Source organism: Rattus norvegicus, chromosome 11 (genome assembly GCF_036323735.1).
Source record: "Rattus norvegicus strain BN/NHsdMcwi chromosome 11, GRCr8, whole genome shotgun sequence".
In the NCBI taxonomy this organism is placed as follows: domain Eukaryota; kingdom Metazoa; phylum Chordata; class Mammalia; order Rodentia; family Muridae; genus Rattus; species Rattus norvegicus.
Window position 1 is genome coordinate 98284071 of NC_086029.1, and position 12842 is coordinate 98296912.

General features: G+C 40.9%; 1 protein-coding gene across 17 annotated transcripts in view; it reads right to left on the reverse strand.

The window, feature by feature from the left end:
• Spidr (scaffold protein involved in DNA repair) overlaps positions 1 to 12842 on the reverse strand; it is a 240982-nt gene that overhangs the window by 13292 nt on the left and 214848 nt on the right. For 7 of the 17 annotated variants that reach the window (NM_001100988.2, XM_063270716.1, XM_008768898.4 and 4 more), the window contains 5 exons: positions 11106 to 11193; positions 9458 to 9601; positions 9311 to 9370; positions 1916 to 2120; positions 1052 to 1195 (listed from right to left, as the gene is read on the reverse strand). In NM_001100988.2, coding sequence (NP_001094458.1) covers positions 1052 to 1195; positions 1916 to 2120; positions 9311 to 9370; positions 9458 to 9601; positions 11106 to 11193 — 641 coding nt within the window. Of the gene's footprint in view, positions 1 to 1051; positions 1196 to 1915; positions 2121 to 9310; positions 9371 to 9457; positions 9605 to 11105; positions 11209 to 12842 lie in introns of all 17 variants that reach the window. The other 10 variants (XM_039088589.2, XM_039088595.2, XM_039088591.2 and 7 more) reach the window with 3 other exon arrangements.

A 12842-nucleotide genomic window follows, 5' to 3' on the forward strand; every position in this document is an offset into this window, starting at 1 on the left:
GCAAGGCACAGGCATCCCTCAAGGTTGCCTCATATTTTGTGTCTGATAGGGCAGATCTGCCGCCAGTGCCTCCTGGCCTGAGGTGGAAGCTTGCAGGTGGCTGCACCTGTTCTCTAGGTATGCTCCTCTTGACTTGACATATTACCCAACCCATCAGTGTTTCCTCCCAGGGAAACCCACTCCTCCATTTACCCTGTATTTATTTCTCTGTCAATGCATTGTTGCCTCTTGGCCCCCTCTCTAAGGTCATGATTGAATCTAGACGATACCCCTAAGTCGTGAAAGCTAGTTTCTTCAACCACTCCCTATGTTATCACCACAGGGTGCTGTCTCTCTGTGCAATGGTTATATCTCTGTGACTCTGTCAATATTGAGGCTGCCTACTTCTGTGCATAACAGATTATACTCTTTACAGTTGGCTGTCTCTTTAGCTTCCTCTTGGTACCTCCCTCTATCCAAGCCTACCCACCCTTCTCCCTTGGCTTGTCAGCTCTCTCCTGTGGCTATCTTTATAGGTCCTGTTTCTGGTCCCAATCATCAATGTACCTTTCATACTTGATTTAAGAGTTCAGATTTTTAAAATAATTATCTCTCTCTCTCTCTCTCTCTCTCTCTCTCTCTGTGTGTGTGTGTGTGTGTGTGTGTGTGTGTGTGTTTGTGCTTGCACACATTCACAGAACAGAGAACAACTTGTGGGAATTGGCTCTCGTTATACACTGTGTCCATGATGGACACTGAACTAAGGCCATTGAGTTTGGGGGCAAACACCTTCATTTGCTGAGCCATTGCAGATGCCCAAGGATCCAGTCTTTAGGGAACCTTCATAGATCTTACTCTGACTCCTTTGAGACAGTGGAGTCCTGTTTGTGCATGTACCTGATTTAAATTTTCCTATGTAGACTCCAAGTCCACAGTAAGAGACCCTCTTCTCATTCTGTCACTCTATATCCAACATCTGGAACATAGACAATAAAACTTACGCAGCAGTGTATTTAAAATAACAGGGCTGTAAGACATTAGAAATTCTGCTTCCAATCAGAGGCCTACCTACCTTGCACACTGCAAATGGAGTTGACAGGTGTGAGGAGGCTTAGTTCATCTACTGTCACTGGGCCAGGCAAGTCACAGGAAGAAGGTACACACAAGAGAAGTTTCTGGGGTATGAGGACTGTCCGTTCAATACAAACAATCTGACCTGCCATGGAGACACTTAGATTATTTAAGCAATTAAGGGAAACATGAATTTTCCAGCCAGCCTTCATGAGCCACAGCAAGCTCTATCGGAAGAAAGGTGTAGACAGGGGCTAGTCTGTTGCTAATGTCAGACATGTCCAGTATATAAGTGTCTACATGGAAATACATCTTAAAGACCCTAGTGAACTTAGATGAAAAAGAACAAAGATACTACATTAAGATACAATTGAAAAAGGTGAATTCTGTAGTATTCAAGGTAATATCTAAATAAAATGAAAAAGAAGTTTGAGAATTTGGTCACAAGAAATGGTATAGACTGATCTAAAGCCTACTGGATTATTCTTGTCATCATCATCATTATTTAGTTTATTTTGAAACAGGGTCTCATTGTGATGTAGGCTGTTTTCTAACTTCTACTATTCCTGCCTCAGCATCCCGTGTTTTGGAGTCAGAGGCCTTTGTTACAGGGCAAACATACACCATGCTCTCTACCTTTTGTTTTTTTTAAAAAGGGACATCTAGGCATAGGTGTATGCACAGGTGGTGTCAAGAGTCACGGAGTGGCCAATAGTGCTTCTCCATGCTTACCACAACTTAGGGTGCTGGATCCTATCAGGTGGGGTTGGCAAAGAGCAATGAGAGCCCATGGCTGGTAAGATGGCCTCCCAGTGCAGGCACTAAGCAGTCACTCTACCCAAGCAATCAGGACAAACAGACATACCATTGTCTCGAAGAGTATCCCTGAAAAGTAAGGTGTGAGATGCCGGCCTGGCAAGTTCTTCTACAACCTCTGGGCCCAGCACACATGAGGGGGCTATATAGACTGGCAGGGTTTTGGGAAGAGAGTGGTCCCTTTCATCTTGTATTTGTAGGGTAATGTCAGTCACCACCAGCCAGATTTCCTTTTGTGCCAAAAGATTCTTTAGCTACAATTCGAAAGTAAAAGACAAATAAAAACTGTTAATTATGTATAGCTAAAACCTTTTAAAAGCAATCTTAGCAGTTATTTATACTCATACTTTAATATATTATCTCAAAAATACTTTAAAATATATAATAAAGTTTACATATCAAGGTTATTAGATTAGTACTCACTGACACAGTTACATCTACTCTGTGCCTGTTATAGGTCCTCTAAAGGGACAGCAGGCGGTTTTCCTTCCCTCCCAAGCCTATATCTGTATGCACAGTGCTGTCTTCTGCTCACTGCATACCTGTTCTCTGATCTCTATGTCTCCTGAGGGTCAGGGACAAACCTCGTGTGCTCTTGCAGACAACTTTGATATAAAACAGGTATATCAATTCTGATGCATGTGCAGTAGGTTTCATTTTTATCAGTCTTGTCTTTACTTTTGGAAGTCTTAGTAAACTGGCATCTGCCTCTACCAGTGTATCAGAATTTACATAAGTAGATACAAATGCAAGTCAAGTGCAATGACTTAGGCCCAGGACCTGAGCTGCTTTAGAGTTCAGTTGATGTGTCTGGAGTGGATGGTATGCTTAGGAGATGTGGATTAAGGTGAAGAAGGGGTCCTACATTAGGGAATAGATTACATAAAGTAAATAGTACTGAGGAAAATATAAACAGAGCCAGCCTCCTCCCTGTTGGTAAGGGAAGATTTAATTTATTTATTTGGACTGGATTTCATACAGCCCAAATTGGCTTCAAATTCCCTGTGGAACCAAGACTCATCTTGAACTCCTGATCTTCCTGCTTTCACCTTCAAGCCACCACACTCAGCTGGAGAGGACATTCCCCAAGGGAAGTCTGGAGCAAATTCCTTGCTGATGCTCTATGGTAGGAGGTACTGGTGTGATGTGACTTTATACAGACACACTAGCCACCACGTACTGTGACACATTCACATTGCCTCCTTGCTCTACTCATAGACAGGGCCAAAAGCAACTAAATGCCAAGAAGCAAGGCTACCTAGAACCAGATATGGGCTCCTAAATATCATTTTTTTCTTTAAAATTTACCAGCGCTTCTTGAAGAGAGGGCTGAATCTAAAGTTGAAAGCCCTAAGAGCAGGTTGGCAAGTCAGTTTCAGTGGATGAAGGAGCCTGCTGCCAAGCCTGACAATTCCAGGACCCAGAAGGAGAGCTGAATCTCATCAGTAGCTCTCTAGCTTCCACAGGGGCATGTGCACACATAAAGACACACAGACATACACACATACATGCATGTACACAAGCATGTGCACATGTACACACACTGACAGGCAAAAACAATGAAAACAAACAACCAAAGGTCAGCTGGGCACATCTATCTTACTGTTCAGAAAGGAAGAATTCAAAGAATGATGCTCAGCTACATTTCTGTTGCTGTTATAAATTCCCCAAACAACAGCAATTTGGAAGAGTAAAGTTTATCTTAGTTAATAGTTCCAAAGGAGACATAGTGCATAATCATGGTGAAGGCATGACAACAGGAGTGTGCAGCTGGTTATCAATCAGGAAGCAAAGAGAACTCCTGCCAGCTGCAAAAAGCAAGGAGGGGAGAAAAATGGGGTGGGGGGGATCTCACAGACCACACCAAGTGACGTACTTCTTCCAGAAAAACTTATTTCCAAAAGGTTCCACAAACTTTCCAAACAGTACGACCAACTGGAGACCAAATATTCACATACAGGAGCCTTTGGAAGACATTTCTCATTTAAATCATCACAGATATAAATATGTTGGAAGGACTAGAGAGATAGCATAAATCTGGAAAAACAAGAACATTGAATGAACAACAGTAACATATTATATAAAGTCTGTTGAATGGGAACCAGTCCTACAGCTCTCTGTACCCAAATCCTGTGGGGGATAGAGCTGGACCTTCAGAAGTTCAGACAATCTTGAGAGCTCAGGGAGACAACTACTGCTCACATTTCTGGCCCAAGAGGAACCTGCCTAGTGCTCTCTGTGCCCTCTGGGCACAGGAACCTAGGAGCAGTCCGGGGCAGGACCCTTCCAGTGTCTGCCTGCATTCAAAGCAGAAAAGCCAGTCCAAAGGAGCACTGCCACATCTGAGAACAGAGGTCAACTCTTCTACTCCACGCGACCCGCCTGGAGGCTTTAGGACACACAAACCCAGGAGCAGTCTGGGACAGGACCTTTCCAGTTTCTGCCCGCACCTGGAGCTGATGTGGTCCCACAGCTCTCTTTTCGTAGATCTTGCTGAAAGAAAACCGGTCTACACGAGTGCTGACACACAGGCTTAAAGGAGGGTCAAGCCACTGTCAGAAACAGCAAGACAAGGGAACACCAGAGACAACCTGATGGTGAGAGGCAAGCCCAGGAACCTAAGCAACAGAAACCAAGTCTACTTGGCATCATCAGAGCCCAGATCTCCCACAAAAACAAATACTGAATATCCAAACACACTGGAGAAGCAAGAAAGAATTACAGGAAAACACAACCAAACAGGTGAAGGAATTGAACAAAACCATCCAGGATTTAAAAATGGAAATAGAAACAATAAAGAAATCACAAAGGGAGACAGCCCTGAACATAGAGAACCTAGAAAAGAGATCAGGAGTCATAGACTCAAGCATCACCAACAGAATACAAGAGATAGAAGAGAGAATCTCAGGGGCAGGAGATACCATAGAAAACATTGACACAACTGTCAAAGACAATGTAAAAAACAAAAGTCCCTAATTTCAAAAACCCAGGAAATCCAGGACACAATGAGAAGAGCAAACCTAAGGATAATAGGTACAGAAGAGAGTGAAGACTCCCAACTTAAAGGGTCAGTAAATACCTTCAACAAAATTATAGAAGAAAACTTCCCTAAACTAAAGAAAGAGATGCCCATAAACATATAAGAAGCCTAAAGAACTCCAAATCGATTGGACCAGAAAAGAAATTCCTCTTGACATTATAGTCAAAACAGCAAACGCACAGAACAATGAGAGAATATTAAAAGTAGTAAGGGAAAAAGGTCAAGTAACATATAAAGTCAGACCTATCAGAACTTCTTACTAGAGACTACGAAAGCCAGAAGATCCTGGACAGATGACATACAGACCCTAAGACAACACAAATGCCAGCCCAGGTTACTGTATCCAGCAAAACTCTCAAGTAACATAGATGGAGAAACTAAGGTATTCCACGACAAAACCAAATTTACATCATATCTCTCTACAAATCCAGTCCTACAGAGGACAATAGATGGAAAACTCCAACACAAGGAGGGAAAGTACACCCAAGAAAAAGCAAGAAAGTAATCTCATTGCAACAAACCCAAAAGAGGAGAGCCACAGAAACATAATTCCACCTCTAACAACAAAAATAACAGGAAACAACAATCAGTTTTCCTTAACTGATTGTTGTCTCTTAACATCAATGGAATCAATTCCCCCAATAAAAAGACATAGACTGGATACCTAAAGAGGACCCAGAATTTTGCTTCATACAGGAAACACACCAGACACTACCTCAGAGTAAAATTTGGCTGGAAAACAATTTTCCAAGCAAATGGTCCCAAGACACAAGCCATTCTAATATTAAATAAAATTGACTTTCAACCAAAAGTTATCAAAAAGATAAGGAAGGACACTTCATATTCATCAAAGGAAAAAAAATCGACCAAAATGATATCATGGTACCTTCTCCAAAATTGACCATATAATCAGTCACAAAACAGGCCTCAACAGATACAAGAAGATAGAAGTAATCCAACGCATCCTATCAGATCACCATGGACTAAGTCTGGTCTTCAATTCCAACAAAAATGACAGAAGCCCACCTATACATGGAAGTTGAACAACACTCTATCTACTCAATGATAATTTGATCAAGGAAGAAATAAAAAAATTAAAGACATTTTAGAATTTAATGAAAATGAAGGGCAACATACCCAAACTTATGAGACACAATGAAAGCAGTGCCTCCAAAAATAAACTGGAGAGAGAGAATACATTAGCACCCTGAGAGTAGTCCCAAAAGCTCTAGAACAAAAAGAAGCAAGAATAGTAGACTGCAGGAAATAGTCAAACTCAAGGGGTGAAATCAACCAAGTAGAAAAAAAAAAAAAAAAAAAAGAACTATTCAAAGAATCAACAAAACCAGGAACTGGTTCTTTGGGAAAATAAACAAGATAGATTAAACCCTTTGCCAGACTAACCAGAGGGCATAGACAGTATATCCAAATTAAGAAATCAGAAATGAGGGCTGGAGAGATGGCTCAGCGGTTAAGAGCACCTGACTACTCTTCCAGAGGTCCTGAGTTCAATTCCCAGCAACCACATGGTGGCTCACAACCATCTGTAAAGAGATCCGATGCCCCCTTCTGCTGTATCTGAAGACAGCTACAGTGTACTTATATATAATAAATGAATAAATCTTTAAAAAAAATCAGAAATGAAAAGGGAAACATAACAACACAATCTAAGGAAATAAAAAAAATAATTAGATCCTACTACAAAAGCCTATATTCAATAAAACTGGAAAATCTGGATGAAATGGACAATTTTCTAGATAAATACCAGGTACCAAAGTTAAATCAGGATCAGATAAACCATCTAAACAATCCCATAATTCCTAAAGAAATAGAAGCAGTCATTAAAAGTCTCCTAACCAAAAAGACCCCAGGACCAGATGGGTTTAGTGTAGAATTCTATCAGACCTTCATAGAAGACCTCATGCCAATACTGTCCAAACTGTTTCACAAAATTGAAACAGAAGGAGTACTAACCAATTTCTTCTACAAAGCCACAACCAGGCTTATACCTAAACCACACAAAGACCCAACAAAGACAGAGAACTTCAGAACAATTTCCCTTATGAATATTGATGCAAAAATATTCAATAAAATTCATGCAAACTGAATCCAAGACATCAAAACGATCATTCATCATGATCAAGTAGGCTTCATCCCAGGGATGCAGGGATGGTTCTATACACAAAAATCCATCAACAAAATCCACCATGTAAACAAAATCAAAGAAAAAAACCCACATGATTATTTCATTAGATGCTAAGAAAGCATTTGACAAAATTCAACACCCCTTCATGCTAAAAGTCTTGGAAAGACCAGGAATTCAAGGCCCATACCTAAACATAGTAAAAGCCATATACAGCAAACCAGTAGCCAACATCAAACTAAATGGAGAGAAACTTGAAGCAATCCCACTAAAATCAGGGACTAGACAAGGCTGTACGCTCTCTCCCGATCTATTCAATATAGTACTCGAAGTCCTAGCCAGAGCAATCAGACAACGAAAGAAGATCAAGGCTGGACCCCCAGTGAACGGGATTCTTGTGGGGAGGGCAGTAATGGGGAGAGGATTGGGAGGGGAGCACCCATATAGAATGGGAAGGCACTACTCTGATTTACTCTCTTTCCACCTCCTTTGACCTAGTCTAGAAACTCTCTCAAATGAATCCAAAACTTTGTCTCCTAGGTGATTTTTGATTCTGTCAGGTTGAAAATCAATACTGACCATCACAGTAGATAAACAGATAAATGAACTTTGATATATCAAGATGGCAGAGTACTTAGTAATAAGTGTTATAGGAAATGAACTTTCAAGTCATTGATGAGACATGGCTGCCTAAATGTTTAGTACAGAAGGAGAAAAACCATCTGGAAACAGTGTGTATTCTATGATTAGAACATGCTGGCACTCTAGGTTTGACACATACACACAAAAGGGTCTGAGGGAGGAAAGGAGGAACAGGCAAAGCACAGAGGGCTTTTATTCTAGAGTAAAGATCCTGTGCCAAATTATAATGCAGAATAAGTGCCATTGGCTCTAGTGACTGTGTCAGTGTGGGAGACAATGATAACAAGGGCCTATGTGTCTCTGAAGTAGGACATAACATTTTTACCTTATCCTTGATTTTATATATCTTCCAAACTATTCTAAAACATAAAATCTGTTAAAGAATTCTTATCGCTATATGTAACCTAGAAAAAGTATTTGAACATGGATGGTAGTTCTGGTTCCCAACTTACTCCTCACCATAGAACCATCAGACACCCCACCCCACTGAGAGCTGGGTTGATTGCCCTTGCATATTGAGAATCTGCTTACTACATATGTCAGCATGCCTACCCAGCCCCCTGAGGTCATTAAGTGGAGGACTCAAAATATGACTCCTTCTGCTACTCTGTTTCCACCTACTACTGACATTTGACCCTGTCCTTCTTACTCTCAGCCTCTGAAGTGCAAATGACATTTATACCACCACTAGTCTGCAGAGTCCTTTGTCTAGAATGTGGAGTAACAGGAAGTCTCTGATACTCAGGGTGTCATGATACACTAGGTGTCCTGTAGATTCATGTAAAACACAGAGCCAGCCTTCCTTTTGCTTTAGATTTAGAGGAAGTGCTTTTCTTTAAAAAAAAAATCTGTTTACTCATTTATGAATGTCAACATGTCTGCTTTCACACTGAACACTAAACCAACTAACTGCTACAGAAACTGCACGATCCAAGAACCATAACATATGATCCATTTGGCCCTTTAAAGGAGCTGGGAGGTAGTGAAGCATGCTTTTAGTCCCAGCACTCGGGAGGCAGAGGCACTTGTGATCACTCAGAATTCCAGGCCAACCTGGTCTACATAGTGAGTTCCAGGACAGCCTAGGCTACAGATTGGGTTCCAGGACACATAGAGAAGCACTGCCACAAAAACAAAACAAAACCAAAAACAAAGGAACAAACAAAAAAACCTGTATGCCTTCTATTATAGTTGAGAAAGAAGCCAATATACCATGTTTATGATGACACAATTTGACTTTTATTTATATATGTGCAACCTATTAGTAACTCACTTAGAAATTAAGAAACATTTTTTGGATACTTTTATAACTTTTTCACTGACTATGTATTAGAGAAATGCAAAACAAACAAACAAATGAACATCTCCAATAGCTCCCCAATAGAAACAACCCTAAAAGAAACCAAAATTAAAAACAACAGCAATGATAAAATCCAAAAGAGCTCCATATAGTTTACACAGAGAAGGATGGCTCCAAACTAGGAGGGTAAATTATGGGTTAATCTAGATTTTAGAGACACTTTTTTATTATGTCATCCTGCTAATTTCTAATAGATTTTCCATAGGATAAAGAGAGGGGTAGATAGACAGACAGACTGGCAAAAAAGCAGAATTATTACCTGTGGCTTTTGATAAATCACTCTGGCATAGAAGCTGCAACGTGTACCATGTTCATTAGTCTGAAAAGACATAGACTGAAAATATCACGCAATGTACATAGAAGCAATAAAAGTATTTGAAGAACTTGTTAGAAACACAGCCATTACCTGGAGGATTTCTTTTAAACAGTGGACAACTGGAGGCTTGTAAAGCTTGGAAATGGTGTCTCCTTCAATTGCATCAATTTGTTCCAGATTTGGATGTGCAGAGAAGATATAACAGAAGACAGGAGGAGGCAGATAAGTCTTTGTCTGCTTAGCATAAAGGAAAATGCAGAGTAAGAATGTCTTTTAAAAGAATGAAAAATACTATTAACTTAAGTTCTGTATTATGTACATCATTATGCTTGGCTTGATTGTGTAGGCCTGTGATCTCAGCTTGGGAAGCAGAAACCTAAGGATCACAAGTTCAAGGCTTATCCAGGCTACAGGAAGACTTAATGGCCAGCCTGCTCCATTTAATGAGACCTATATAACTCAGCGGTAAAGCACTTACCAGTATGGTGGAAGCCCTAGCTTCAATTCCTGAACCTGGAATGAACGTACATGCATGGACACACGTACAATTTGCTTTGGATGTATATTTCCAAGGGAAGACTAGATAAGAAATGGATTACTTTGTGCATCTGGGAGACCAAGCATAAGAATACTTTGTGTAGATTTAAGATTTCATTTTAGATTTAGTCTTTACGCCGGACATGGTAGCATAAACCTATAATTTCAACTCTTGGGAGGAAGAACAAGGGACATTGTGACTTTAAGGTCATCCTAGGATACATCCTAAGGCCCAGTGTCAAAACAAAACAGAAGGGGAAGAAATTTATTCTTCAGGGTATACTGAAAGTACCATTTAGAGGTTATTTCTTCTTCTATAATATGCAGACAGAAATGTTTGAGAAGGACGATGGTCTCTGGCACATGCTCACATGCTATCTGTGTAGCATCCTGGTAAAAAGGCAGCTATAAAAAGCTGGGAAGATGGCTCAGTAGGTCAAGTGCTTGCCACAAAGTACAGTTCTCCAGAACCCACAGACGAGTGGTATGGAGACAGAAGGACCCCAAAGGCTCGCTGGCCAGGCAATCTAATCAAAATGGTGAGCTCCAGGTTTGAGAGAGATCCTTTGTCAAACACCTGAGGTGTAGAAGGAATTAAAGAAAGATATTCTGATATCAAGCTTTGACCTCCACATGTGCTTGTTAGATGAACGCATGTGCACACATTTCTTCACAGTGTAGTGAGGAAAGGAAGATTTCTACTGACTATCTGTGCATCTACCTAGTTTATGTGCTAACTGCTAACCAAGTCCAAAGAAATGGGAAGACTGGTGTGTGCTTCAGAATGAGGTACCTAGGAATCTGACTTGCAGTATCATCGAGTTTAGTGGTTCACACCCGTAATCACAGTACTTGGAAGCTGACACATATGGACTGTTTTGAGCTTAAGGTCAGTATGGCTCCAAAGTGAGGCCAAAATACAAAATATGTACTTCTCACAAAAACTGAAATACAAACAAAAACTCATCAAGAATTTACCAGAGAAACAGGAAAAAGAACCATGAGAATGTTGGCACTGGAGAGGAGCTGCAGCCATGGTCCTAGATGGCATTCATGTATCACTCCAGACAAAGGAATGAGCTGCAGAGCTCTTGTTGCCCAAGAAATGACATGGGCCATATGACTGCAGTGAGAATATGTTCGTCAGTATCTGAGAAGGGCAGGGTCTGTGCCCAAAGAACTTTGCCAAGACTGAGTTTACCTCTCCACTGGGCTCGTCACAGGAAGGCTTGTTCAGAGGTATCACTGGGGGCCACAGACTGTCAATTAAACTGAAGAGCCCTGGTGTCCTGGAACAAGAGACACTGTTGGAGGAATTCATCAACAAATACTTGCCAATAAAGTACCAGACAGCAAGCTACTCGGGAACTTAAAGAAGACAGTTCGTTACACTGTGAGGAACCTGCATGCAGCCTGTCATCACTGAAATGGATATGCAGAAAACAGCTGAAGACTGGTGCATGGAGCCTGAGGTAGGAAGATCAAGAGTTTGAAGACACCCCAGCTACCAATAGCAAGAAAAACCAGACCAAACCAAACCAAACCAACCGACAACCAAACAGGGCTAGAGGGATGGCTCAGTGGTTATCAGGACTGGCTGCGCTTCCAGAGGATCAGGGTTCAATTTTCAGTAACCCACATGGTAGCCCACAACTGATGTGCCTCCAGTTCCAGAAGTCTGACACCCTTAAGTGGACATACATGCAGACAGTAAACAATGTACATGGAATAAAAAGAAATATAAAACAGCCAAAACAGTAAAACAAGAACCTCAAGGATAAAGACATAGTTATTTTGCTAACTGAAAAGTGGTGACTAAAAGATTAAAATTGTTTTCAGTGGTTATCTGAGAAAGGATTGGAGGCAATATTTATATTTTCTTTGGATTGTTTTGTATGTGTGTATGTATGTACATACATATATAGTTACTCAATAAACAATTATAAAACATTTATAGTTAAAATCTATAACTATGTATGCCTTTTATATATAATTATCACTACTATCGTCCCTGTACATGTCTTTGTGGGTGTGTGGGCCACAGTGGCAAATACTTTTACCCACTGGTCCTTGGTTTTTGAATTTTGAAAAGTTTTAGGCTGGTGACAGTCTTTTAATCCTAGCACTAGAGAGAGAGAGGCAGGCAAATCTATGTAAGTTTCAGACCAACTGGGAATATACATTGAGATGTATGTGTGTGCGTGTGTGTGTGTGCGTGTGTGTGCGCATGTGCGTGCATGTGTGTATGTGCATGTGTGTGTGCGCATGTGTGTGCATGTGTGCGTGCATGTGTGTATGTGCATGTGTGCATGCATGTGTATGTGCATGTGTGCATGCATGTGTGTGTGCATGTGTGTGTGCATGTGTGTGTGTGCATGTGTTTGTGTTTGTGTGTGTGTGTGTGCGTGCGTGTGCACACTTACACATGCACTTGCAAAGAGGTTGCTGGAGTCAGGCACTTTCCATTATTTGGGTGCTGGGAGTTGAGCTTACAGTTTCTGTGTTTTGAGAAGGTATCGCATGTAGCTCAGGTTGGCCTTAAACCCCATAGATAGCTGAGGATGACCTTCAACTTCTTATTCTCCTATTGCTACTTTCCAAATGCCTGTTTCAGGAGTACGACATCATATCCCATTTAGGCAACACCGGGGATGGAACCCAAAGGCTTTGTGCACGTTGGACAAACATTCTATTAACTAAAAGTCCAGCCCTATTTTTCCAAAACAGACATACAGATGCTTTTCAATTTAAGTACAATGAAGTTATGTTTTGATAAATTCACTATAATTTTAAAATACCATGTGTCAAAAATACATCCAGGGGCTAGAGAGATGGCTCATTAGTTAGGTTCCCAGTGCAAACATTGGGGGGGCTCACAAGCATCTGTAACTCCATCACCACGGGAGCTGTGGTGGTTTGAATAATGACCCCCATATGC